At 38.6% G+C, this 27,915-nt stretch overlaps 7 protein-coding genes across 10 annotated transcripts; 2 read left to right on the top strand and 5 right to left on the bottom strand.

Annotated features, from left to right (window-relative positions):
• Positions 1 to 1,600: 1,600 nt before the first annotated feature.
• On the bottom strand, positions 1,601 to 4,523 carry LOC126787782 (pre-mRNA-splicing factor ATP-dependent RNA helicase DEAH7-like). The gene has a single exon (XM_050513682.1). It carries the CDS (start codon positions 4,506 to 4,508, stop codon positions 1,785 to 1,787), a length of 2,724 nt encoding a protein of 907 aa, XP_050369639.1. The 5' UTR covers positions 4,509 to 4,523; the 3' UTR covers positions 1,601 to 1,784.
• Positions 4,524 to 4,526: 3 nt separating this feature from the next.
• Positions 4,527 to 5,194, bottom strand: LOC126787783 (uncharacterized). The gene has a single exon (XM_050513683.1). The coding sequence runs from the start codon at positions 4,968 to 4,970 to the stop codon at positions 4,527 to 4,529; it is 444 nt and encodes a 147-aa protein (XP_050369640.1). The 5' UTR covers positions 4,971 to 5,194.
• Positions 5,195 to 5,404: 210 nt separating this feature from the next.
• Positions 5,405 to 7,150, top strand: LOC126786093 (uncharacterized). 3 transcript variants are annotated; one of them, XM_050511806.1, is made up of 4 exons: positions 5,405 to 5,503; positions 5,884 to 5,976; positions 6,082 to 6,867; positions 7,122 to 7,150. In XM_050511806.1, exon 3 carries the CDS (start codon positions 6,094 to 6,096, stop codon positions 6,853 to 6,855), a length of 762 nt encoding a protein of 253 aa, XP_050367763.1. In that variant the 5' UTR covers positions 5,405 to 5,503; positions 5,884 to 5,976; positions 6,082 to 6,093; the 3' UTR covers positions 6,856 to 6,867; positions 7,122 to 7,150. The 3 variants fall into 3 exon arrangements, with proteins under 3 accessions (XP_050367763.1, XP_050367761.1, XP_050367762.1); XM_050511804.1 differs by lacking the exon at positions 7,122 to 7,150 and having other exon boundaries at positions 6,082 to 7,095; XM_050511805.1 differs by lacking the exon at positions 7,122 to 7,150 and having other exon boundaries at positions 5,468 to 5,976; positions 6,082 to 7,095.
• A 54-nt stretch (positions 7,151 to 7,204) lies between these two features.
• On the bottom strand, positions 7,205 to 11,217 carry LOC126786092 (transcription factor GTE1-like). The gene is made up of 9 exons (XM_050511803.1): positions 11,158 to 11,217; positions 10,805 to 10,915; positions 10,372 to 10,563; positions 9,577 to 9,654; positions 9,013 to 9,228; positions 8,802 to 8,900; positions 8,564 to 8,622; positions 7,895 to 8,045; positions 7,205 to 7,790 (listed from the first exon to the last, which is right to left on the bottom strand). Exons 2-9 carry the CDS (start codon positions 10,907 to 10,909, stop codon positions 7,602 to 7,604), a joined length of 1,089 nt encoding a protein of 362 aa, XP_050367760.1. The 5' UTR covers positions 10,910 to 10,915; positions 11,158 to 11,217; the 3' UTR covers positions 7,205 to 7,601.
• An 806-nt stretch (positions 11,218 to 12,023) lies between these two features.
• LOC126786569 (plasma membrane-associated cation-binding protein 1) lies at positions 12,024 to 13,654 on the bottom strand. The gene is made up of 5 exons (XM_050512418.1): positions 13,488 to 13,654; positions 13,174 to 13,328; positions 12,952 to 13,041; positions 12,766 to 12,850; positions 12,024 to 12,644 (listed from the first exon to the last, which is right to left on the bottom strand). The coding sequence occupies exons 2-5, from the start codon at positions 13,285 to 13,287 to the stop codon at positions 12,286 to 12,288; spliced, it is 648 nt and encodes a 215-aa protein (XP_050368375.1). The 5' UTR covers positions 13,288 to 13,328; positions 13,488 to 13,654; the 3' UTR covers positions 12,024 to 12,285.
• Positions 13,655 to 16,362: 2,708 nt separating this feature from the next.
• On the bottom strand, positions 16,363 to 22,602 carry LOC126786129 (DNA replication licensing factor MCM6). Of its 2 annotated transcripts, none has more exons than XM_050511850.1 (17): positions 22,369 to 22,602; positions 22,133 to 22,255; positions 21,872 to 22,034; positions 21,546 to 21,739; positions 21,243 to 21,438; positions 21,070 to 21,147; positions 20,324 to 20,553; positions 20,131 to 20,245; positions 19,132 to 19,206; positions 18,900 to 19,040; positions 18,505 to 18,708; positions 18,255 to 18,416; positions 18,118 to 18,173; positions 17,780 to 17,979; positions 17,567 to 17,692; positions 17,161 to 17,291; positions 16,363 to 17,073 (listed from the first exon to the last, which is right to left on the bottom strand). In XM_050511850.1, exons 1-17 carry the CDS (start codon positions 22,593 to 22,595, stop codon positions 16,936 to 16,938), a joined length of 2,559 nt encoding a protein of 852 aa, XP_050367807.1. In that variant the 5' UTR covers positions 22,596 to 22,602; the 3' UTR covers positions 16,363 to 16,935. The 2 variants fall into 2 exon arrangements, with proteins under 2 accessions (XP_050367807.1, XP_050367808.1); XM_050511851.1 differs by having other exon boundaries at positions 17,567 to 17,689.
• A 3,852-nt stretch (positions 22,603 to 26,454) lies between these two features.
• Positions 26,455 to 27,609, top strand: LOC126788464 (probable purine permease 4). Its single transcript, XM_050514460.1, has one exon. It carries the CDS (start codon positions 26,515 to 26,517, stop codon positions 27,607 to 27,609), a length of 1,095 nt encoding a protein of 364 aa, XP_050370417.1. The 5' UTR covers positions 26,455 to 26,514.
• The last annotated feature ends 306 nt before the right edge of the window (positions 27,610 to 27,915 follow it).

Raw genomic sequence — 27,915 nt, 5'->3', positions numbered from 1 at the left:
AATCAACAACGTCCACCTCTTCTTCCTCACCGTTTTCTAGGGTACAATTCGCCACCTCTGTAGGTCTGCAATATTTAGGATGGAAGCTATCAAACCTTTACAGTCGCACCTCTCATATGAGTCATATCTATTGTAAACCCTAAACTTTAAGGTCTTGTTTCTTTCGTGAATTACGTCACACTTGCAATGTTGCATTTACCAATAATGTATCATACGATTCATACTGTACTATAGTTTAGAAGTTTTGTGATGCTGCACATAACGAATTCAAACGTTATTTGAAAAAATCAAAAATATATGTAGGATCGGAGTAAATCGTCCTTGTTGCATTTTAGTACATGTTCGTTCTTTAGTACATGTGATTCCTGGACTTGATCTACCGCGGCTATGAAATCCTTTTTCCCTTTGAGCCAAGATAACCTGAGAATTCACTTGAATATCTCCTGCGACTCTCTTCAGTCAAAACCAAACTCCTGACATCAGTATACATGAGCTTGTTCTTTCCTGCAGAGAGTCACAACAGTTTCGAAATCATTCCAACTATCTGGCATGGCAAAGAACACAACACCATCAAAGCCCTTGTCCTCTCATCAAAATCGATATTTATCAAGGACAGTTGATGAATAATGGCGTTGAATTTGCCCAGATGCTCAACTACAGAAGCACCTTCTGCCATCTTGCTGAGACAGTTAAAACGGACCTGATTGATCACAGTAGGTTTCAGCTCATACAGGTATCTCAGAGTGGCCATAAGGCCAACCGCAGTGTTCTCGTCCGCTGTTACAGTAGCAATGCTCTTCAACAAATCCGCTCTACAGGTTCTGACGACCATTCTATCGAGGAGTCTCCACTCTGCATCGTCCATACTTTCTGGTTCTACTCCAGAAAGAGGGAGTTTAAAACCAGTAACACATATGTAGTCTTCTATCTGACCCTTCCAGAACTCAAAGTCTTCACTCTTCACCATTGAACTCGTCAACCCAATCTCCAACTTTTATATCAATAGAATCACAGATACACGCCACACCAACTCACTAAACTTAGGCACCTTCCTGAAGGCCTAATGGTTCATTATTGTCAACACACGTTGGATGACTTTTATATAGGCGACATCATTACCTAGTTCCAATAGGAATAAGAGTACAGATGAACTAAACATGTGCTAAATCACACAACCAATTGAACCAAATATATTTTGGTAAATTTTTCCTAACTAGATATGTGCCAACACTGAAACTTAACTTTTGAATGGATGAACCTCCCATGAGAGGAAAACACAAGCTGAAACTCTTAATACTGCAGTTACATAGTTCATAATCAAGGCTCTCACAAACAATTATGTTCTGTTTTATCGAATAAGACATCTAATTGAGGATCGAATAGTGTATCTAGCTACCTTGCAAGTTGCAACGGCTACAAATTGACAGCTAACTGAAAGAAATATAAGCGTCCAACCGAAAAGCTACCAGAAACTCTGCCATTTGAACATTTCAATCTTGAAGTCCCCAGCCATCTTCTCCAAACATCAACATTAAATTATAATCGTAGAGGTTTAGGAAATCATGATAAAAACAGAATGAAATAAGATCAATCTTGCGCATACAAAATTAGTATTTGCATTATTCACCCATTTTGCAAAGTGCAATATGTGATCTCCAAAAATAAGCAGGCAATTGAAGATTTCAGTGGCAAAAAAATACTGTTGTTTTTCAACATGTTGCAACTGTGCTTTCAGAAATGAGGACTGAATCATAAACCAGTAACTGCATAACCTATAATTACATTTACAAGCCAAGTTTCTTTGGCCTGAAATATGTAGAAGAGCCCTGGTGCAAACCCACCAACGAGACTTGCTGCTGCTGTTTAGACCTCTTTTCCCTCTCCATCCGCTTGCTTTCTGCATCTGCCCGTGCTTGAGCCTTTCTCAGATTCTCCATTTCCTCCTCCATAGCTGTTTTTTCTTCCAGCTGTCTCTTCTTACTCTGCAATACTGATGTATCCGACTCCTTTACAGAAAAGAACATGGGTCCCCAATCAGCCAACCATTGTGGATCCACTGCTGTGACACACGGCATATACTCCTTTGCTGTCAAAATCAGTTCATGATAAACCACATACTCCGGGGTACAGCCCATGCCATAAAGGGCACTGCTTGGGTGTAAATGGCATGGTATCCCAGTCCGGCAATTAACATACTCACCCACACCCTTAAACTTTGCTGCATTTTGAAAGTATGCTGAGCAAATAGCTTTCCTCACAATGTCAGTATCTGGCCAACAAGATGTGAGCGGAATTTTCAACTTCTTCAGAATCTCTAGCAGCTGGGACCTAACCTGTCTAGCTTTTTGTAACCCTTTAACATGCAAAAAATGGTCACTGCACCAGTCCCCCCGATACTGATGTTGTTTCCACTGTTGATAAACATTATACAATGTCAGGTGGTCAGACTCAGGGACTGAAAATTTCTCCCGAGCAGCATCGCTCTCCTCTGCCCTATCTTTGGGACTAAAGAATACTGACGGCACTGAAAGCATGGAGACAATAGTCAAAATTTCATCAACACATCCTAGCTTTTCACCCATCAATAACATCTTAGCAAGTGGAGGGTCCAATGGGAACTCCACCATTTTCCAGCCGGAGGCAGTCAAACCTCCCACATTGTCGAGTGCTCCCAAGATCCACAGGTGGTACATTGAATTAAGAATATTTTCCTGGGGAGGTGGGTCCATGAAATCAAAATCAAGCAAGTTATCAACCTTGAGAGACTTGAGCAACAAGACCACATAGCCAAGGTTCGTCCGCTGAATCTCTGGTACAGGACGGGCCAGCATCTCATTCAGGTAGGCATTCTCAGTGTACAGCCGATAACATGTTCCAGGCCCAGTTCTACCAGCACGCCCAGCACGTTGGTCAGCAGCAGCACGACTATTAGGAAATACTTGAAGGGTATCCATACCCATCCTAGGGTTGAATACTTTCATTTTACCATAGCCGGTGTCAATGACATAAAAGATACCATCTACAGTCAAAGATGTCTCAGCAATATTTGTTGCTATAATGCACTTACGAGCCCCATCTTCAGACTTTTGGAATATCTTTGCTTGCAAGTCAGCTGGCAGCTGTGAGTACATAGGGAGTATCAAGAGTTTAGACATACCTTTCTTCGAGGAGGAGATAAGTTGTTCCGTTCGCTGCGCAAGAGAATAACAGGCTGCTTCAATCTCCTCTTGCCCAGTCATAAAGATGAGGATATCACCTGGAGGGCTGGCAATGTGAATCTTCATGGCCTGTGTCACTGCAGCTTCAACATAATCTTCACATGGGCCTATGTATTTTTTATTTACAGGAAATGTTCTTCCAGGAATGGAAAAAATCGGTGCACCTCCAAAGAAATCTGAGAATTTCTGAGCATTTAAAGTAGCAGATGTCACGATAAGCTTAAAATCACGACGCTGGGCAACGACTTTTTTCAAAATCCCAAACAACACATCTGTATATAGTGACCTTTCATGGGCTTCATCCATTACAACTACACAGTACTTATCAAGGTCAGAATCTCTTAGTGTTTCACGCATAAGTACTCCATCAGTCATGTATTTTATCACAGTATTTGGCCCTGTCACGTCCTCAAAACGAATTGCATAGCCAACTTTATCACCAAGCTCAGTCTCCATCTCTTCACTAACTCTTTTTGCAACACTCATGGCTGCCACACGCCTTGGTTGGGTGCAACCCACTATACCATTTACAGTGTAGCCATCTTCATGCAGATACTGTGTCAGTTGAGTTGTCTTTCCAGAACCAGTTTCTCCAACAACTACAATAACCTGATTTTCTCGAATTCGCTGCAGTAACTCATCCCGCACAGAATATATAGGTAGATACTGGCGTTGTTCTGAGATGGTTTTTGACTTTGTGAATTCACTAACAGCCTCCCCATTCTTCATGTGCTGAGCAAACTTTGCATCTTCTTTAAAATCAACTTCACCATCTTTACCAACTACAGCAGTATCCGCATCAATATGCTCTGCTGTTTCCTCAACACCAAGAATATCACCAAGTTTGGAACCTGCAAGCTCCCAAAATCGCTGACGTGATTTATTCAAACTCTGCTTCTGATGGATTTCCCTAACTAGAGCAGACCCCTTGCGTGCAATCACGGCCATATCCGATGCGGGATCCTTAACTGGCACAACCGGCTCCGCTTGCTTGGTAAAAACAACTCTACCATCCAAGAAAGGAGGCTTTGTATCATGAACAAGAAGCATAACTTTGCTCTCATCTTCATCATCAAACTCATTCTGCACCTCAGTATCTCTAACCGCACCAGATCGCAGAAGCTGCCTGTCCTCCCACTGAGCATTATCCGCATTGCGCTGCGCCAACCTCCTGGTCCGAGCAAGGCTCATCCTACTCCCATCTCTCTGCACCATCCTCTTCGCCAACTCCACTTCCTTCTTTCGACAAAACTCATCATCCCCATAAAACAAACACAAATCACCACTCATATCAGCCACATTGCTCCCTTATTCTCTATCATACCATGCGTGGTCACACTCATACTCCATCTCCAAAACCATGCTCTCACTAATCTCACTCCTCCCTCCTCTCGAATCCAAAGACCTCACCACCTCTCCAGAAGCACGTATCTTCACCGGAGAGTAAGAACTACAATCCCATTCAGAAACAACCGAATGCGGCTCCGTCTTCAAACCTCCACATCCGCTTCTCTTCCCTCCATAACCACCACCACCACTATATCCCTCTTCTTCACCTCTCCGCCTCACCCTACTCCTACCACCACCACCATCTCTGTAATCTCTTATTTCACAGCCATAGCTACTTTTGAAGCTCTCAACACCTCCGTCAAATCCTAATTTCTTCGCCGGTGGCCGGAAAACAACTCTCTCCGTCCCGCGAACATGCAATCCCCGACCTCCTCTGCTCTTCTCGAGTTCCGATTTCACCATAATCAAAACAATTACGATAAATACACAATTATGGAGAATCAAGTTTCGATTTTTATATTATCCAAACAAAAACCCTAACCCCTCTTTTAAATTGGAAACTGAATTGAATCAGAGGAAACAACAGATCATAAAGTCAAAGCAAACCTGGGTCAACAGAGTCGTTGGATTCGGTCTGAATTCGATCGGAAAATTGATCGGGAAACTAAGGATTTATGAAAGCCCAGATTGCTCGTTCAACGCGATCACAACTCTTGCCGCCAATATATTCCTTCGTCTGCGTAAAAGGAGGGGACTGCCCGGTTTTATAGGTAGGCTATGTATTTTGGGCCGATAGTGGGCCGGGTTGGATGTGAAAGCACAGGCCCATATAGCTGATGACCAACAAAGTTCCCGCTTTGAGGTGAACAGAGTGAAGAGATGGTTCTCTAAACCTAAAAGAGTTTAAGAGCGAGGAGGAGAGTGCCAACAGAAGAAAGAAGAGAACTGGAGGAGGGCACAAGAATCAGATTCTTGTCTTCAATTGGGTTTTCGAGGTAGTCAATTTCATTAGTTTTTGTGTTGAAAGGTGTCTGCTTTTTGTGAAGGAGTGCTTGTTTTGGATGCAATGTCTTATATCAGATCCTAAAGCAATGTGCTTTGGTTCAGTTTTGATGTTTGGTCATCGAATTTGAGAGACCCATTTGGTTGATTTGAGTTTTTCTTGAATAACTTTTACCCTGTACTTATTGAAGATGTGATCTTTTGATTTTGTTGTTATAATAAAATTTCGATTTTTTGTGGGAATCAGAGTTTCTTGTTTCTGTGATTGGTAGTGTAGTTATAGTGTTAGCATACTATGTGTATAACCCCATTGTGTTTCAAGATAGAAGCTAATTTTGTGAGATTTTGAGAAACTTTTCTGATCACACATTAGGGACAATTGAGCTGTCTAGAGCTGGAAACCATTAAAGATTCTTCATTTTCGATCCGAACTACGATCCGAGGCGCGTAATGGAGTGATGGGCAGGTAAAATGGCTTCAGAATGATGATTTCAATATGGAGATTTGATTATGGTGGTAGCATCAGTTTTAGTGTCTATGTAAGTTACTGGAAACTACTTTGTTATGATAGGTGTTGTACAAGATGTCCCCAAGAACTGCCCAAATCCACCTTGTCAGCTCACATCAAGAGGTTTATGAACCGTGTGATGATTCTTTTGCTTTAGTAGATGCTCTTTTGGCTGATCAAGCAAACTTGTTACAGCATCAACCGAAATTGTGCATGGAATTGGGCTGTGGTAGTGGCTATGTTATTACTTCTCTAGCTCTTATTCTCGGAAAGGAGGGGCACTATATTGCAACTGATATCAATCCCCATGCAGTGAGAGTGACTCAGGAAACTATGGAAGCACATGGGGTTCATGCAGAATTGATAAACACTAACATTGCATCAGGACTTGATAAGCGTCTGGCAGGATTAGTTGATGTAATAGTTGTCAACCCACCTTATGTGCCTACCCCTGAAGATGAAGTGGGTCGTGAAGGGATTGCATCTGCTTGGGCTGGTGGAGAGAACGGTCGTGCTGTGATTGATAAGATACTACCTGTTGCCGACAGTCTTTTGTCAGAGAAAGGCTGGTTGTATATGGTCACGCTTTCAGAAAACAATCCTTCAGAAATATGCCTCCAAATGAGAGAGAAGGGCTATGCTTCCAAAATCCTTGTCCAGAGATTGACAGAAGAAGAGAATCTCCAGATCATCAAGTTTTGGCGGGATGTTGATCCTCAATTAGAAGCAAAGGATGTGGCAACAATCAAAACAGTTCCATCAAGGGTCATGGAGTCTTTGCGCTCACAAATTCCTAGAATGCCGTTTCTGGGAGGCAATAACAGCAACAAGAGCTGAGGAGTAGACAAGGTAACACAAAAGGTTTTCCTAGTGTTACATCATGAATTTTGGTACATCATCATGAATTTTGGTACCTCTTCCCTGATCTGTAGAAAGTTGTAAAATTGTCTGCTCATGTGAGATCTCAGAAGATGTATTAGATATGCAACTTGCTTGGTATATTCAGTAGGAGCTAAGGTCCCTATTGTTCTTTTGTTAAATATATCGATTAGAATCTTTTCTGTGAATATTTTATGGAATGTGATCAGTTGTATAACTTGCAGAATGCAGATTTATGTTCCTTTGTTTGCTTGAGGTTGAGGGTTTCAAGTTTCAACTACCTAAAGCAAAGCCTTTGAGTCTCTGCTTTATGGGTGTGCTAGTATATCCAATTAAGTTTGCCAATTTGTTAGAAGGCATGTGCAGTTTTGAAGTTTCAGGTCTGCATTGCTCAGCGGAGATTACTGGACCATGTAAATGATAGCTTAGTTTGCAGCCTGTGCCTGTGATAGTTGCCTTCTGCCCCATCGGCAAGTGTGACCTCATACAGAAGACAGCAGAACAGTAGGCAGCAGAAGAAAAGCAGCCCATGTAAATGATCTTTACACAAAATGAGAGTTTGATTGTTTATATTATATAACTAGACAGGAACAGATCCATGGCTCTGACATTAGGGTGATGTACAGGATTAGTGTCAGAAGCTGCACAAAATTTACACTGATTTTTCTAGTAACTAAATCAAGTCACACGACATGCAAGCAAGATTACATAGCAGAGATCTTTTTGGTCCTTTTAATGGCAGGCTTGGCAACGGCGTCCGACGGCTCTCTATTTCTTTTGTTGGTAATAACTTTCTTGCCACCCATGGCTTCAGGAATTTGTGCAGCAGCTTGGGCCTTAAGTTTTAATGCATCCTTGACAAAAACCTTTAACCTCCATAATGTGTAGTCACTCTGGAAAGAAAACAAAAAATAAACATCAATTGCATGCAGTACAACATTCACTTAAAATGATTGCTGAGATCACGACACAGCCAACCAAGTGCAATAAAGATTACCTGAGTATCAATGTCCAGATCCACCTCCTGTGCAGTTGCTTGGAAATCAGGGTTATCCTGAGCAACTATATCCAAAGCCTTGCTGAGATCTTCAGGAGATAACTGTGTGAGAGCTGTTCCAAGTCGTCTTTTATCATCAAAAGACATTTTCCTGCAAAAAGTCAGAGTCAAAATACTTTCTTCACAGAAGCCAAAACAATGAATAAAAGTAGTGTACCCTGGACATGGACATGCTGCTGGAAAAAAAATATTGGATTCAATGATGCCGATTCAAAGTTTAAGACCCAAGACAGTAAGGCACATATCCCAGTTTGCACTCTTGATGTGATTATGTATTACATGAGACCAGTGACCCAACTTAAGTAAGATAATGAATGCAACTAAGCATGCTATGAAAACGAACATGTAACGGTGTACTAAAACTTTCATGCAACACTTGTTTTCTGTGATTTTGTACTCAGATTTCTGAACTGTCCAACTACAGTAGTTATCTATACCTAGAAAAAATGGAATTTAAAGGAAATTGCATTAAGCTTCTAACACAGTACAATCCCAGACCCAAATGCTATCCTTTCATTAGCAGGTTTGTCTGTGCTTATAATATTTCTGCAAGTATATATAACTGATGATAAGAAAGTATTGAAAAAAAAATTAAACCAATGAACAAACCTGCACTTCTGAACCACCACTTTTCTGAGGTCTTTCAAATATACATCTATCTCAAAAAGCTGAAAATAATTTAAACAGAAAGAAAATGAATCAGACCAGAAATGTGTTAAAAAATTTACTAATCAGAAATGACCAAAACTACCGATTAGCTTTCTGCAAGTCAATAAATGTTGCCTAGGAGAATTGAAGCAAACTATAAGAAGCTCTATTACGTTTGAAAGGAGGAAGTCTCACTAACCTCACTGCTAAGATCCCAGGCCATGCTGGCATAAGCAACCTCCTCAGCTTGTTTTATGTCTACACGAGCCTGTGCTTCCTCATCTGCTTGTCTTTTCTCCTACAAAGACATAAGTCAGAGTAAATATAGTAAATGACTAATGAATTCCTTATCACATGATGGTAACAATATCCAGGAATCCCATAAGATACACATATTGACCAAGCTTTACCTCTTCAATAACTTTTGGCAAGAGTTGTTGCCATTTTTCTTCTATTTTTTCCAACAACGTTTGAGCCATCAGATGGACATCATCTTCTTCATCATTGTATTTGATTGCATTCTTGAATGTCAACCTCACATCAGCATATATCTCTCTAACACTCTTATACCCACCAGCTTCCATTTTCCTTTGTACTGTACCAAGGTCCATGGGCTTTTCAATAACCTAATGTAAGAGACCGAAACAAGTAGGTGACCATCAAAGGGAATTTTTATTCTGTAGTACAAATATGTATATAGCCTGATAATCATCAGGGATGAAGAAAAAAAATTAGAATAATCAATTAGTGAATAGTGCTATCAATAGCAAAAGACTGTGATACAAGATCTATTCAAATTGAAGGTGGAACTGTGAGTTTCTATGACATTTCATTTCTACTACTCTAACAAGGACTACTTTTTAGTAGGTATACATCATACAAGACCTCCACACTGTCCACAGCAATGCAATAACAACTACACCGTAGTAACAGGTAAAAAAACTCGCTCTTCCTTAAGAGTAAGAAGACCTTACTTGATGATAGTCATGCAATCCCAGTTTCTGAACATCTACAGGCGTCATGAAAGGCCATGACCACTTGTGCTGAGTGATCTGCAAATTGCCCAAAAGAGATATATTAACTAGATAAACCCCAGGACAAATACTTTCATCACTTAAGAAGCAGCAAAGCTTTACACTGGAAGAAGAAAAGCAAATCCATATACAAAGTAAACCATGAGAACAAATTAAAGTCTACAAGCATATGTAGTCTGTAACCTCACAGACAGATCCAGGAGTATCAGCATTAGATATAAATAAAATAAAATAAGAATATAACATATGCAACAATATAATATTATATGAAGGAACACATAATTTTCTGGCAGCAAGAAAAAAAATTCATCATTATACAAGCTCCTCAGGTTTTGCCTTTCTTGAAACACAATATCTGCCTAAGAGATAATCTATTTTAGGACAAGTTACATTTCCTGTTTAGCTTGTGATTGTAGAGATAAAAATGAACAAACTGATTAGAGAAATTGGCATTATCTTTCAAACTTGATAACAGCAGATAGATTGCACAATCCATATTCAAATGTGTTCCCAACACTTCATCCGCTCAGTTTCCCCTCCTATAGGAAACAACTTTAGATGTTGATTTTAAAATCAAAAAGTTCAAAATTTTATCAATAGTGAGCATAATTAACAAACATATAAAATAATCATTCCCATTAACCAACCCCGGACATGTAAAAAAAAATACTCACCAATGGACACCTAATAAGTTCAACCATTGCCCGTGACCTATATCATGAGATTCGTGCATACCTGTTTGAAGACAGCAGTAAACTTATTCAGCAGGTCCCGCATTCTCTTTGCAGCAGCGGCTTCCCTACGTGCTGCATCTTGTTGCTGCTTCTTGATGGTGTTAAAGTGCTTCTCCCTGTCCTTCGAAGTGGTTGGTTGCTGACTGACTTTCCTCAAGTAATACTGCTCTACCTCGTTCACTCTTTTCTCAAGCTGCAACTCCACCAAAAACTAATCAATATCTCCATTCCTCTAAAATTCTACACAAACGTAACTTGCCAAAAAAACGCAAAACCATATACATAAAGAACCAATATAAGGCTATAATGACAAAAAAAAAGGCAGTGAAATCAATGTGAAAACCGAATGCAATAGCACAGCACATAATACCAATCCCCTGACATAACCAAATCAGCATTATATCATTTTCGAAATTCTGGGCAGTAAAACTCACCGTATTAACTTTAGCTGAAATTTCATTGACAGAATTCTCAAAACCCTCCACTTCAGCCGCACCAGCACTTCTAGAATTCGGGTTTGATGAACTCATTGGCTCCATCTTCAGCTAAAAGAGTCAAATTCATGAGCAATATTAGAGATTACTGACTCAAATCGATCAGAATATAAGAAGCTATCGAAAAATCGAAAGGGTATCTTTAAACCCTATAACCCTTTGCTTTTGCACCAATGTGTTGAAAAAGATTGAAACTTTATGAACTGGAAAAGTAATTGAGCCCTAAAATTGCAACATTGGTTGTTTAACAATCATAACATATAGATATACGTAGATGGAGATAATGGCTGTACCTGGAAAGACTGAGTTGCATAATGAGTCGGAAGATTGATGAGAAGAAGAAGAGTGTTGTGAATCGGGTCGGTTTAGAAGTCTGAGCTTCGGGCTTGTATTTATAGTTTGTGTTGGTTCATTGGGCTCAAATATTTCATGGCCCAACATCACTTTAAGAAAGAAGAGAAATTCATAAATTGGAGACGAAATGCTTTTGGAAATTACTGGGAATTCAAATCTTTTTTGTTGTTAAAGATTACTTTATTTGCTATTATGTGGATGTTAGTGACAGTTCATGATTAGAGTAGTCATTTTTTCGGATGTTAAGAATTAAATTTTCTGTTATTGTATCTTTTGACGTGATAATTATAATTAAATGATGAACATGACTGATGACTATTAGACATAGTGACAATATAAGCTCGAAAAATAAATACCGGTTTAAGTTCTGTAACCCTAGTCCCTAGATATAGTTGTCATTTGAAAGGAATTAATGTCTTTACGTATGGTAGTTATTAAATTCTCCGTTATAACATTTTTACGTGGAAAATTATTGTTGATCAAGAATATGTTTCATTCTACTTATTGTACTATTAGTCTATTACTAGTAGCAATCGCATATCGAACAACAATCCATCAACGAAGGAAGGGCGAGGATTCCTATCCGATCAAAATGCATTAGCTAGGTATAACATTAAGAAAGTAGGACATGTATTAAATGAACAAACACTGACATATAGTGACAATGTGACATGATAGCCCACAACATTCAGATCCAACCAAATCAGATTTCAAGCCAGAGGAGAGAGCTCTTCTCTTCCATTTATGACAGCAGGAAACAAACTGGGGTGGAGGACGATCATATATTTCAATCAATGAACAAATAAATAACAAACAGAACTTTCATTCTTCCTTGCAGAACTGTAAGAAATATTACATAGTAATATTAATTCACAGAGGTTTCATTTGATTGATCGACCAATACATACAAAGAGAGATATATAAACTGAAACACAGTTTTCTGAAAATCTTCACGAACAAATATTACCAAATAGATTACAGGTATTTTAAAGAATAACAAATCTCCAAAGTGGACTTTTTCACAAACAATTGGGGTCTTACTACTTCATCATGTCCTTGATTGGTCCTCAAGGCTTAGCTGGTTCTCCAGCAGCAGGAGCAGCTTCCTCAACCTTAGGCTTTTCCTCAACACATGCTTCAGGCTCTTCCTTCTTCTTCTCCACCACCACCACCTCTTCTTCTTCTTTCTTCACCTCAACAAGCTCTTCTTTTTTCTCTTCTTCGATCACTATCTCCTTTTCTTTTGAGGAACTTGTTTCCTCTTCGGCTTTAGCTGGTGTTGGTTCTGTTGGCGTTGGCTCCTCTACCTTCTCTTCTGTCACAATATACGTTGAGACCTTCTCAAACACATAGAACACTGGACCTGAGACGTAGGCAGCTCCATACTTTGATGATGCTTCTGAGACTGGTTTTGATCCTGGAAATTCTGTTACATCCATATATTCATATACTTGATTCAGTATAACACTCGAGAGTTACAAAACTCAAACCAACACAATATGAACATGAAAAATATAATAATTTATCATTGAGTACATATGTGTTACCTATTTTGGAAAGCTCTTCAAGGAACTTATCGACTGCAGCAGAGTACTTCTTCAAAGCTGCCTCCTTCCTCTCCTTAACCAGAGTCTGTTTTAAGGTGATAGTAATTTAACATGTTAATAACTTCAGTAATTTTGGTAAGTTCAATCTTTAAATTAATTTCCTTGAAAGATTTTTATGTATCTAACCTTGAGTTCAGCAGAGGAACTTTCATATAATTCAAGTACTTTTACTTGATAGTCAGATTTCTTCTCTTCAAACTCCTTGTCATAACTCTCCTGCAACCACAGAGATATAGTTTGATATATTCATTTCAAGAAACTAAATATTTGTGATGGAACTAAAATATTCTGATTACTTGTAACCAAAAAAAATTATGATTACAGAAAAAATAAAGAGTAGCCAAAAACCTTAGACTCATCAAAAGACTTGCAAGCTTCAGCAGCAGCAGCCTTCTTGACACTGGTCTTGTTCTCAAAAACCTTCTTGATTGTGGGAAGCACCTTTGTTTTCCAGTAACCCATCTTCGAATTCTTCTCAAACTTCAAATACTCCTGAGAACAAGCTAAACAAAGGCAAGAATCTTATATATACATGAAAAGTTGATCATGAAAATTCTGTAAAACCCACACAACTCAAAACACACATATGCTTCAGCTTGTTGAATCAAACAAGGAACTCCTGAAGCTCTTCAGAATAATCATGCCTACTAATCTCTACTTACTTAGTTGAATGTCTCTTTCTCTCCTTCTGATCTTTCTTCCCTGTTTGTTGAAGAGTGCAATCAAAACTATCAAAGTCCACCTCAATATTAAACTATTGCTGTAGCAGCCAACCGTCTCTCCAAAACAATCCACAATATTGCTTTGGACTTTGGCTTCAACATATAGACGTGCTCCATTTCTAAAAACCCCCACTACTCCACCTTAATTACCAAAATTACTTAGTTATTCATTGACGCCACCCAACCTCCCTTTGAGCAAAAGACCTCACTGCCCTCACCAGGTTGATTATCTCAGGGGCATAACAGTCCCTAACCAAAATTTCAAGGTGGCTAAGGTTTCTGGTTGGTTCTTGCCTGCATGATTCAAGGCCAGGGTGGTCAGTGGCATGAGGTGTAAATAAATCAGGAATATCAGGGGTGATTGGGGACCCTTTGGGTAGAGTGACAGCTGGCGATCACCCAATGAGGAAGATTATGATAATCTTCAATCTGGGCCCTTGAGTTTGTTTGCCAATTGGATTTTTGCCAATTTGTGTTGGCCGATGTGATCTGGAAAATTTTAATTGTAACGTACATGCAATTCTCTCCTCTCTTTTGGCTTCTCCAACCTTTCCAAAACTCCACAAGCTTCCCAATTCCACATGGGGCTCTGCTACATCACGCCGTCAATCTGTCATTGAGCCATTTTGTAGGTGAGTTTTCGCACACAAACTCATGACACCATCATTCGGCCGCCCGTGTATCATTCCACTCCAATGTAGTTTCTTTTTAATCTTCTGAACATTCCAGTTTTAGTGAAACGATACATTATATACCATCGCTGTCATAGTTTTCTTTTCGTAACACAATGGAGATTTTAGTGAAACGATACATTATATACGAGTATAGTGTATATGATATGAGCCGTAGTTTTCTCAATACCATGACCCCATGAGAAGACAGAAATTGATGCCATGTTACTCGTTGTTTGAATATGTAATGTGTATACAATCAATCACAAAGGGTCATGATGAATCAAGAGAAAGAAACCATGTAATGTATGCATTCAAAATGCATATGTAGATAGATGAGTAGCTGGATAGCCTAGCTTGCACCCACATGGGGGGCTTTGCTTATATTTCTTTGCTGGGGCTAAAACAAGGAGTGGAAGACAAGAAACTTGGGTTAGTAATTTTATGGTAGGGTACTTGACAGGGTTTATGTTTAGGGTCCCTTAAAATTATTAAGCAGATGTCGCTGCATTTATATATTGGGAATTCAAGTTGGTTCCTTATATCAAGAGTGATAGTATATTGGAATTTTTTTTCTTTCCCAAGTGATTGTGTGGTAGATGACATTTTACAAATGAATCATGATATTCTGGTTGATTATGCAAAGATTGCACAGCTGCATATTTGTTTGAATCTGTGGGTAGTGGGTACGTAAACTAATACAGCAACTGGAACAACAGAGATTTTAGAATATACAACATATAAGAGCTTCATTGATTGATAAGACAACAATCCTTTCTTTACATGTCTGATATTATATTCAATTTCAAGGTCAGTATCACTAGGTTAGAATAATATCTTTGAAGCGTTGAGGTATTCTTCATATTTAAGAAATCAGATTTTTTCTGCTACAGCCTTCTTGTCATCTCCCTTAACAAGGTTGAAACTTGACTGTTGTAAAATCCCCCTACATCCTGTTGCAGACATCATCGGTTTAGCTTCAAACTTTATCCTCCTAATCAAGAATGGTCAATATTAATCCAGTAGTGGATCAAGTTTAGGAAAAAGGATTAAGATGATATGGAGGACCTGGTCATACAGGGCCTTCATTTTCTTCTTCTTCTTAGTTTGTATAATGATGTCATATAAGGTAGAAGAAAAATCTATTCCAAGATAAAACTAAAGTGATTTGATAAATGGAAAGAATCCGTGAACAATCCAAATCCAGTCTTTCTTAGCTAATTAATATAACAAAAGGCTGGTAAGCAACCTCATCATGAAGTGATTTATTCAATAATGTTCTACCAATTATGATAAATTGATCAATGAACTCAACAGTATATGTACCATTACCATTTTTAGCTACTTGCCTCTATAATAAAGCTATTGACTTCAGACGATGATGAAGTGAAAGGAGTATAACAGCCATGATTGCAAATATCAAAGAAATTATAATAACTTTCGTTGTGGGAAGGAGGTGAAGAAAAGTGTGAACAGAAATACAGAATCAGGATAGTGGCCAAAACTATTTGGTTCTTATGACAGTATATGTATGCTAAATGAAAGCTAATCATGATTGATCAAACTCACACAACTGTTAAAGCATTATGTTTGATGCCTTAAATAATGGTATTCTAACATAATCTTTATAGTTATATTATATAAATTGAATCTTTAATATATAAAAAATCAAACCAAACCAACCAATAATCAATTATATGTTAAGTATAATTAAACTATATACACCTGATATCTACCGGTTATGAGGTATCTTGAAGTTTGGTGGGGTTTTAGTATTCTCCTTTAAGGAATAGTCCCAAATACCATAATTGAGGAGAAGGGTGTTATGTCATAGTAAGCTAATCAAATATATTTATGCATAACAAATTATAATTATTGAATTAAATTTCTGATACTTGACAAAGGATGAGACTGCTTATAGATATCCAATTATCCGGAATTAGAGAAGTGATCAAATGTTGAGATGTCTATGTCCAGGTGTCCGTAGGTTTTTGTCTGGAGATGAAAATTTGGACCAATTCAGCATCAGAGGTGATGATCAAGAAAGTTTCTAACAGGGCAGATTCGGGTGCTAGTGACTAGTAAGTACCCACAGAACACCAAACATAAGAATTGGGGATTAGGATCATGTAAATCAAATGGTCTTTGGTCAATTGCTTCTGCTAGCACAACATGTTAATCAAAACCTTGAAGAAACAAAAAGATGACATACAGTTGCGTTTGGGTGCAAAACTCACTGAAAATGACATTAGCATACTTATCAAGTACTCTATCTATGTCATTGAAAACGAAGGACATTAACCTTAAGACAAGTTAATTAATGTCCACTTGTGTTTGATTCTTTTTCTGTCATCCATTATCCAACTTCTAGGTACTCTCCAATCTCAGCAAGCATCTCTATGTAAGACATTTCTGTCTTCCTAGGCTTCATTTTCAGTGAATAGTGCAGACATGGCTTCAAGGAACATTAAGACAATGTGAATAAGCAGTCAAGCTAACATTTATACACTCTTCATTGGTAACTTAGGTGAGTAGCAATGTTCTGACACTACCACTTTTCATCTCTACTGAATGTACGAGCGCTTTTACTTCTGCAACAGATCTCCCGTGATGTGAAAAAAGCCAAGCTTTACGAAGAAAGGAGAACCAACATATATTCAGCAGGTTTTGAACTTATGGAAAGATTTTGAAGTTTGCTGCTGAATAGCATGACCACATCAATCGATGACATAATTAGGAGCCACAGCCAGTATTCTGTCATTTCTGGATAATGGTGGCTGTGGTGGTCCTTCACCTTCTGCTGCTGGCCTCTCATCATCTAGGACTATCAGATGCCCTTCTCTTCTTATTAAGCTCTGCATTGCAAGCACAAACAGCTATTATACCAGTCTCATATGATGGTTCTTTATTCACATTTGGGTGCGAGAGAATGGTAAATTTACCTCTATGATAGCTTTTATTTTAGAAATTTCAGCGGCTGCTTCCTCCACAAAATCATAATTATTTTTCTCATTCTGCTGACTCACATACCACTGAATCAAGTCCCTCTGCCTCATTCCAGCCAGCCCTGTCCCTGCAGAGAAAAGGAAACATTTCGAGTAGATGAACATTTTTTTTCTAAGGGATTTATGTAAATGAACATGAATTGCTAGATAATGAACAAATACATCACAGTTATAGAAGTATACAGCTTGGTGATTTTGGAAGAAATGGGGTATCAAGTATGCACCATCGCAAAAAATGAAGAGTACTTGAGATTTGTAGAAATGCCTTAATAACTGAAACCAATATTTGAAAAGCACATGACTATATAGAGCTGGAAAATATTACACAGAGCATACGGCTTACCACTTTGTCTAATATCTTCTTCATGCTGTCTCAGACGCATGATGAGGGCCTGGGTAACCCTCTGAAAATATTCATCACTAATTATAAGCTTCTTTCCTGGTTGGGTTGCGGAACCTGCCCCACCTTCTGCATTATCATATCAACATACTTTTACTTTAGCCATGTAAGATTGTTTGAAAAAAACATACATACAAATAGGTCTTATAATCTTACCACCATTCACGGAAGCTCTGCCATTGGTTGTCTGATCACCACCTGGACCAGTACCATTATTTCCATCATTATCACCGTGATCAGTACCATTATTTCCATCATCATCACCGTGATAAGTACCATTATTTCCATTGTCATTGCCCTCAACATTGTCACGAGAGTCTTCAAACTCTGATAAATCAATCTCACTAGACTCCACACTGGATGACAAAAGAAAACTCATTATGATCACAAAATGTGTGCGTGTGTGTGCGTGTGTGTGTTTGAGAGAGAGAGAGAGAGAGAGAGAGAGAGAGAGAGAGAGAGAGAGAGGATATTCAACTTCGAAGTTCTTGTACCTAATTATTGAGGTTTTCAGTAATCTCACTGCTAAACGGACATGATGTGGTTTAACCTGTAAGAATAGTTTTCTCTAAGTCTAAGAAACACATGCATATCAATCTGAATTTTGGAGAAAAATAAATCAATTTGGCACCTGAAGCTCTAAATAACTTCGAGCGATGGCCTCTGACAGTCTGATCAGTGCCTCTAGTTGCCTAACTGTCATGCGATAAGCAACTCTACTACCAGGAGCAGTATCACCTCTTCTGAGAGCTACATAAGAGTCCACCAACAGCTTTCTAGCATCTGAATTTAACTGCACAATTCAAATATCTTCTGTCAAAACCTGAAAGCAATAAGCTTTTCAAGAGAGTTCACAGTGGCCGGAAGGATAGGTACCAGACCTTTGGTTTCAGAGTTTTGGCATATGTAATATACCGCTTCAGCTGTGCAGTAGTGAATGTAGGATTGAGCGCCTCTTCCCGCTTTTGATGTACTCTTACAATATGGTGGGCTATGTGGTAATCAGTTTGATCATCTGGGTCATCAATCATGACATACACCAGATCAAACCTTGACAAAATAGGAGGAGGAAGAGCCACATTATACTGGAAAAAGACATAAATGTAATTAGTTCGTAATGAAAAGTTGCAAGATCTATAAAATTACTGTAACTAACTAGGACATCATCTCTAACAAGGAATAAGCCTCCCTATCCAAAAATGATTGTAATCACCCAGGCAACTGGCCTGCAATTCTTAGACAGTTACTAGCCTTTTAGTTGCAAGAATATAAATACCTTTAGAGGTTTAGATTTATCATAACGGCCCCCTGTGGGATTTGCAGCAGCAAGAATTGATGTCCGAGCATTCAGTGTTGCCTGTATTCCTGCTTTTGTAATGCTTATTGTCTGCTGTTCCATTGCCTCATGAATTGCAACCTTGGAGTCCAATTACAATTCAGATATCGATAGTTGCTGCATGCAAAACCATGTCAAATGGAAGGCAAAAGTAAAACCCCTTAAAATTTACCTGATCCCGAACATCCATCTTGTCAAATTCATCAATACAACAAATGCCATTGTCAGCGAGCATTAATGCGCCAGCCTAAAATAAGATTAAAAGTGATATATCAGCTATTTTATAACAGATGTGTTATGAGATCATCTCTGGGGTGGTCAATTATGTCCATGTCAAACATATATTTCTCCATACTCATGTAGATCTTTACTATTATTAAAAACAAAAAACAAAAATTGACATCTGCACTTCGGATTATACATTGGACTCAAACAATATTGAACTATGATCTCAGTCCTCTTAGGCATATCATGTCTTATAATCGAATATAAGCACTAAGTCTTCTGAGGTCTTACTGATTTTCCCTCATTTACCTTCTAATTGGAGTTTGAACCGATGTGTGTTCTTTAGATTCTTAAGTATAACCATAACTTGCACAAAACTAAATTCCAAACATTTCAATTGAATAAGCAAATATTGCATCTTTAGGTACTTTTCTTCTGACTATTGGCTTGCAACAAAACCATAGTTCATTCCTAAATTGTAATAATAACTAAAAGAAAACAGTAGCATGAGAATAAGATGGTGAAGCTGATGAGTTTGGAGACAAGAATTGCCACTATGTTTTGACATATGTGGTGGAACATAATGAAGTTCTCATATTACTTGGAGTTGAAAAAACTTGACACAATGGGGTAATGGGCATCTTCAACAACAATTTTAAGATCTTGTTGTTAAGAAAATTAAAAAAAATTGTATATATATAATAACCAGACAACAAATGACTGCAATAAAAAAACTCTGGCTTAAGAGATCACTTTTTTCAAACTATGCTTGCCGAAAATGAAATAAAGTCATATCTGAGACCCCTCTTTCTTGGTTTGAACATAATGACTTTGTATAGCAGCAAGACAAGGAAAAACCTAAAAGCTGGAAATCCCAGTATCAATAATCTAATTTTGGAGCTGTTAGGTATCATAGTTAAGGACGCATAATGAACATTAATGATACCTCAATACAAAATTCTCCCGTTTCTGGTTCTTTGGCCACAGTTGCAGTTAAACCAGCAGCAGAGGATGATTTCCCTGATGTGTAAACAGATCTTGGAACTATTCCAGCAGCATACCTGCAGTCGATAGAGTACAGTATTAAAATTTGCGTGTGATGTAAACTACAGAATAGTAAATGGTTAGCAGGAGCGTACTTGAGGAACTGAGATTTTGCACAACTGGGGTCCCCAACTATACAAACATTGATATCTCCTCTCAGGTTGATACCTTCATGAGTACACTTGTGGACACCGCCCAGAAGCATAAGCAGGATTGCTCGCTTGATATCTTGATGACCAAATACAGTTGGGGCAATGCTATCAACAATCTTATTGAAGAAATCAGGAGTATTCCTCATTCTTTGAACTTCATCTTGCTCTTCTGCCTGTCATATTGATAAATTAAAAACAGTGATTTAAATGAGTCCTACCCAGAAATCCAGAGTATGACAAGAAAGAACTAAGTTTAAATCTGATTTCCAATGAAAATCACACAAGAAGCAAGTCGAAGTTGTAAAGTCCAATTGAAAAGAAGGAATATATTAAGAAACGTACTATGAATGCTGCAAATAACAAGTATATGATTTGCAGGCATATATGCAAACAAGTTACAATATCAAATTGCATGAGCTGCAAGTTTTTTTGACATTAGTCTGGCATCCTTATCATGAGACAGAATTTGAAGGGCATAACCATATGGTGAGAGTTTTGACAATAAGATTCTATGATGATAATACTCAAGTACAAAGACCTTGCAAATTTAAAACTAAACATCGCTAAAGCAGTATTCCATTTAACAGGAAATAATAAAACATGAACTGATAGAAAAATGAACAAAAATGACTCAAGCCTGGCAGTTGAAAAGAAACAAGAACTACAATATGTGCAGCAAAAGAACTAACAGTAAACTGCTGGTTGTCATCATCTTCAGCATCCTTCTTTCTATTCCGGATGTTAGTATCCTGCCTACCATCAGAGATCTGGATGAAAAAAAACAATTAGGGTATGTATCAGAGAAAACAGCAGTTCAGTTCAGAGAAGTGCTAATGCTAAAACAATATAATCGTTAACCAACCTGAACGGAATTAGCAATAAAGGCAAGGCGATAGGAGAGGTCTCTCACTCCCAATGCTCGAAGACCCCTGACTCCTTCCTGCCCAGTCGCACCATTACTGCGCTGGGACGCTTGGCGAGAAACTTCGGATCTCTCTCCAGGAGCAGACAAAGCCAATATGTCTGGTATCACAACCACTGTGCCGGTAAATATGACCCTGAAAGCGCACATAGAAGACAGCAAATACATCATTAGATACAATTAGTATGCTGGAGAGAACATACTGCTACAAGTCTACAAGAAAAGGGTATGGCTTTGGCTCACGTGTCACCAGCCCTGGCCTTCTCAACAATCTCATGGCGAATTATAACATCAAGCGATCGGGGAAGGGATCCCGCAGGTATCTCCTTGGAAGTCTCCTGCATTCGTACCCTCTGCCAATCCGCAAATTTGCTCTCTTGCCGAAGCAATGCCCACCTTGCTCTATTTTGGCAAGTGGCATTGACACAAATAGTCGGCTTTATCCCCAAAATCACAACAACAACATATCACATATCAGAATCACCAAAAAATCATCAACATACAGCAGTATCGCAACAACATAACAAATTCCAAAAAAATACCAAAGGATTCAATAAATGCACACTCACCTCAGTGTACTTATTCTGCTGTTCAACATTCTTAATAACACCTCCACAATCCAAGCACTTAAAAGTCCCCTGCAGAAGCTCCGGCCGCACCTCACTCGTCCTCGTCACCACTCCTTTCACCGACACCAGCTTCCCTATCTCCGCCGTCGTCAATTCCCTCAACCTACGATCAATCCGCAACAAATAAGAAATATCAAGCCTTCCACACTTCCTCAAACGAAACGAAACGCTTACGCAATCATATACAAACAATGACATCACCTCTTCGACGCCGGAAGATTGCAGAAGGCCACATTGATGTCCTTGTTGACGTCATCCGGCATCGCATTAGACCGCCGCTCCATCACGAATCTCTTGCACGCGTTCTTCAAATACGCCTCGAACCTATTCAATTAGCCAATCAATTCAGTCAAATCAGCAATCAATTTCCCCAATTTTGAGAAAAAAGGGGCGGGGGCTAGGGTTAGGGTTTGGAGGGGGATAATGACGAATCGGACCTCAAGAACTCGTCGGAAATGGCCTTCTGGAGGAGGTTGTTGAAGGCCATGACGTGAGAGAAGTCGATGAACATGGTGGAGGACTCGTTGTTGATCATGGCTTCGATCTCGGCCTCATAGTAGACCTCGCCTTCGCCGCCGAGGCGGAAGCTGCGGAGGAAGTCGAGGAAGATGTTCTCGACCCGAACCGCCTTCTCGTCCACCAAGAATCCGCCGAAGGCTTCCATCGTTTTCTTTCTTTCTTTCTTCTTCTTCTTCTTCTTCTTCTTCTTCTTCTGTGGTTTTTGGTATCTGAGTCGCCGCTTTCAGGGCTTTTGTGGTTTTATGGCGCCAAAATTAGGACTGACCCCAACTCGTTCCCGCCAAAAAGCAGAATGGACTGTTGGGCTAGCGTCATAAACGGGCTTTGAAAAAGGACACAATAGGCCCAACGACAGTTGATTTCTTGGCGCTCTTGAGCGGTTTTAGGTGCGCACACAATTACAATGTATCATCATCATATTATAACCAAGAGTAAAATGTAGCATCATATGAAATAGATTTATACCACATATGTAGTGTACATCAATAGCAATGAAGGTAAGGTTATTCAATTCCAAGACTACTGCTGAGAGAGTAGACTATTATTGTGGGATTGTGATGGGAAATACTGTACACATGTAGGACATTAAGATCCTTGGTCCTAAAATGGTATCGTAGATGAACAAGTATGTCCTTGGAAAAGCATGCTCATGTAGGATATTGTTTTCGAGAGAGACTACCGGGGACAAATGCATTATAGCTGTGACAATTTTCGAATTGTTATGAATTCAAAATTTCGAATTATTAAAAATAATTGGAAAATTATAATATTGCAAGCCAACCTGATGAAATTGGTCAAGCTATTGACGTTTTGATTCACTGACTAATAGTTTTTGTAACGAGTATCGGGCCTCCTCGAGTCAACAAGATATTTGTCGCCTAATATATCTTGCTAAAACGTATCAGACCAATGGGATCGATTTACACAACAGTGATGATTAACTCGCCGAAATCACACAAACAACGTCGCGCCAAACTTATGGACTAATGAAACTACTTTGCTCTAAATCTCTAATCCGTAAGTTCGATTTAATGTGAGCCGCTCAGCAGAATCACACAAATACTTTTGCGGCGAACTAGTTCGACAGCTTACACAAATTACGTTGCCCGCGTGGTCGGAAGAAATGACATAGCGAGGGGCAAATAGAGAAAGCATTCAATCACCGTCTAATAGATTAACAAAAAAACAAGAATAATGGTGATTCTTATCCATTATTGTTAGCATTTTCTATTGCGTGCACAACAATTTTAGTATGTGATCATTTTAGATTTGAACGTAAAATATATTTAGATAAAACGCAAACACGAAACTACAATTTTAGTGGGTGAAAGCTTGAGAAAACAGAAATGGTGTGGATGCATATATAAAATCTCATTTATGTGAGTGACGTTCTTATGAATTAACTGACATTAATGCATTCCAATGCTTGTAATCAAAAACTTTAGAAAACAGAAAGGAGAATTAAGAAAGCTAGAATGGAATTTTATTTCTTAGAAACATTTCTTATAAAAAAAGCAAACATCTAGATCCACCAACCCCTCCCAAAAAAGGTCATTAGAAAATGCAAGGTATTACCCAGCGTACTATTTCTGGACTAATCTATCCATAAACTGTCAACTACAGCTAGTAAGAATCCATTCCGATCAAGCCCTAGCCTAGCTACTTATTCACTCACTACAAAAAAAAACATGAGTACTCAGCACATGTCAATTGTGGCTGTTAGTGTTAATGGTGTGACCAACTGCTAAAATCTCACAAAACCCCTCACAAATGTGACTTATTAACACACCGCCCCCCCAGTGGCCACCAAGCAATACCAGAACAAGGCTCTTCTTATAGATGACAGATTAGGAACTCCATTCTCTATACCTCTTTAATGGTGCTAACCCCCAACGAACCCTAGCCAACCAAAGCCCTTGGACACGTGGCCAGTGTACCTGGCACTTGCCACCTTCCATTGGAGTCTCTGACTCGCACTTTTCACCCCAGTCTGCATGTAAAAGCCGGGCTTAGCTTCTGCAAAGTGGTAGCTATCCGCAGCAAACAGCTCGCAATTCTATAGCCGTTTTGATTTTATTTTTTTCTTCTTGGACGAATGCAGCCGTTTCATCACTTCATGACTCTGCTTTTATCACACCTTCCTGAGTTTCATCCCGATATTTCTCCATCATGAATAACGCCATCAAAGGTGCGCGTGAGGATATAAAACATCAAGAGGATATGTATGAGCTTAATTCTTTCACTTTTCTTTTTCATTTTTTCATTTCATTGTTCTTTGCCTGATATCGCTATTAATCACATTTAGATATGGATTCTATTTAGAATACGAAACTGAGATCAGTTGGGACTCGTAACACAAATAGATGGAGAGGAGATCTAGCTACGGTCTTCAACAATCATTGGATATATCCGACCAGCTTCTCATTATATCAGTTTGAAAACCTTTCGAAACCCCACCCATACCTTGATATAGAAGTGGCAAACGACCGGCCCAGCTCATTTTAAACGGGCCAAAATTGTGCATGTGTTGTGTTCGGGCCGGTCCATTTGCTTAAATATTAAGTCCGGCCCATTAGCATTAATGACACAATTTTTAACCAAATTATGTACTTAGAATATTTATTTTATATACATATTTAGAATAGTAAAATAAATAAAATAATACAGCATATTTCATAATCTTATTTCTAAAACGTTACGTACGTCAAAATAATGACATTTTATTCACTAATTTGATAATATTTGTGAAATATTGTAGTTAAAATAATAAAATAATCAAGATATTTTAATTTCAAAAGTCTAATATTCAAGTCTAATAATGATAATTGTTTAAATATTTATAAAAATAATATAAAATTATGTGTTTAACATGTAGCCCATGAATTTATCGTTCCTGACCGTGTCGGGCCCATGGGCCAAAATATCTCGACCTAGCCCGGTCCATTACAATAATTGGCTCAGACCGTACCGGGCTGATTTTGAAAAGTGATTTTGAAAAATCAATATATATATATATATATATATATTGCAAATTTCACTACTTGGTAACCACTAACCGCAATGCATACCAAAATAGCAAAAACAATCGATATTTTTCCAAAGGTGATTTTCGTTTTGTTGAAATTATGTATTCATCATATTTGTCTCTTTTGCCATCTCGATACATCAAGAAAAGTTTAGGATAAGAGTCGAGTTCTTGTTAAAAAACTTATGTTCATACCTCTTAAAACAACACACATGCTTTTTTTGTTTTTTCAATTTAGGATTGATTTTGTCAACTTATATGAAATTATTTATAAAAAAAAACAAATATAAGAATACACACAAAAATTCAACACCATACATTTAATTGATGTCTCAATTTATTTTTCTTATAGCAATAATTTCAAATCGACTTCTGCATCATCTAACTAAACTATGATGTGATCTTTTTCAACAATTCACATGTATTCTAACAAAAATATTTTTCTCACTTTTTATACGTTTTTTTTTTCGTATTCTTCCAGTTTATTATTTTCCCTCGTCTGATGCATTTTTTTGTAAATGAATTGCATATAAATTTAATCTACTAGTTATACTGTGATTGATTATGATTAAATCCACCTAAGAGAATCAATATAGCTATTATTCAAACCGGTGGAATAAACTTTTGAAGTAAGAAATAAAATTTTATTAATTTTATTCAACTATAGGCATTTTGGAAAAATTATGGAGTTGTAACTAGCATTTTAGCTAGTCATAAAAAGAAAATTGAGGTCTAATTGGCAAGGATGTCCAACTGCCGATTTAAGATGTATGAATATAAACTCATTTCATGTCTTTATGTAAAACATCCTCTTTAAATTCAGATTTTGAAAACAAGATAAATGCTTTGCACCAACTAAGTGTGAAGAGTCCACCCATAACTTCCTTTTCCTTGAATCAGAGATTCATCTCTCCTCTCTTTCTAGATCCACATTCCTATCAAACTATCACCCCCGTCCTCTCCTCCCTTTATACACCTCCCTTCTAAACTCTAATCACCATTAACGGCGAGATTATTCCACCTGCCTGAACTACTAATAATGCCTCCCTCCGCCGATATGACCACCCACACTCCCAAAAACAAAGGCTCACTCATCCTGTTGGTCATAAACTACCTCCTCCTGTTTGTTGGATCAGTCTCGTCCACCATCCTCTCTAAATACTATTTCATTCACAAGGGTTCAAACATTTGGGTGGCTACATGGGTTCAGTGTGCTGGCTTTCCTCTTCTTCTCCCCCCAATTCTCCTCCCTTATTTTCTCAACCTCACCACCAGAAGACCCTTCACCAAATTCACCTCCAAAATCTTCTCCATCTCCATCTTCGTCGGCCTCATGTTGGGACTCAATAACCTCCTCTTCTCTATCGGCAACTCCAACCTCCCGGTTTCCACTTCCTCTCTCATCCTCTCTTCACAACTCGTCTTTAACCTCATCCTCTCCGTCCTCATCGTCAAACAGAAGGTCACATTCTCCAACCTCAACTGCATCATCCTCTTAACCGTCAGCTCCATCCTCCTAGCCCTTGGCTCCAGCCACGACAAGCCACCCGGTCTGACACGTGGGAAATATTTCGTCGGATTCTTCTCCACCATCGGCGCCGGCTTGCTGTTTGCTCTTTACCTCCCTGTCATGGAAAAAGTCTATAGAAAAGTCGACTGCTATTCAATGATGATGGAAATGCAGGCGGTGATGGAGGCTGCCGCGACGGCACTGTCGACGGTGTTGATGGTGTCGACCGGTGCATTTGGTGGCATGGTGAGGGAGGGGAGGGAAGTGTTTGACAAGGGGGAGAGGGTGTATTGGGTGACGGTACTTTTTAACGTCGTGACGTGGCAGCTGTGCTTTATGGGGACTGCGGGGATGGTTTTCTTGACGACGTCGCTGACCGGCGGGGTATGCATGACGGCGTTGATGGGGATGAACGTGTTGGGAGGAGTGGTGGTTTACGGGGATAAGTTTGGTGGGGTGAAAGTGGTCTCCACTGTGCTATGTGTATGGGGGTTATGTTCTTATGTGTACGGGATTTACATGAACTCGAAGAAGATTAGGGAGGAGGACGACGACGAGGACCGCACTCAGGTGATAGAGGTGAGTAGAAATCCGAGTGTACATAACGGTGAAAACTGTGTCTGATTCGATGTTAAATTGTGAGATCGAGTGAGAGTAGTAATAGTAAAATACAATTTGAGCTTTTTATAAATGAATATTCCATAAATTAATAATTTTAATTAAATAATAATTTTTTCTGGTTTCGACTAAGAACTAATGTATATTACTAGAAATTTTGTTAAATACATACGATAATATTTTTAAAAAAATCTCTTTTGGTTCATTCGAATATATAAAATAATAATTAATTTAATAAAATTTAAAAAAATCAGTTAAAATAATTAATAATTGATCAAATATTTAGAAGAAATAGTGATTCAAATTCATAAT

Source organism: Argentina anserina, chromosome 3 (genome assembly GCF_933775445.1).
Source record: "Argentina anserina chromosome 3, drPotAnse1.1, whole genome shotgun sequence".
Taxonomy (NCBI): domain Eukaryota; kingdom Viridiplantae; phylum Streptophyta; class Magnoliopsida; order Rosales; family Rosaceae; genus Argentina; species Argentina anserina.
This window is presented reverse-complemented; position numbering and strand designations above follow the sequence as displayed.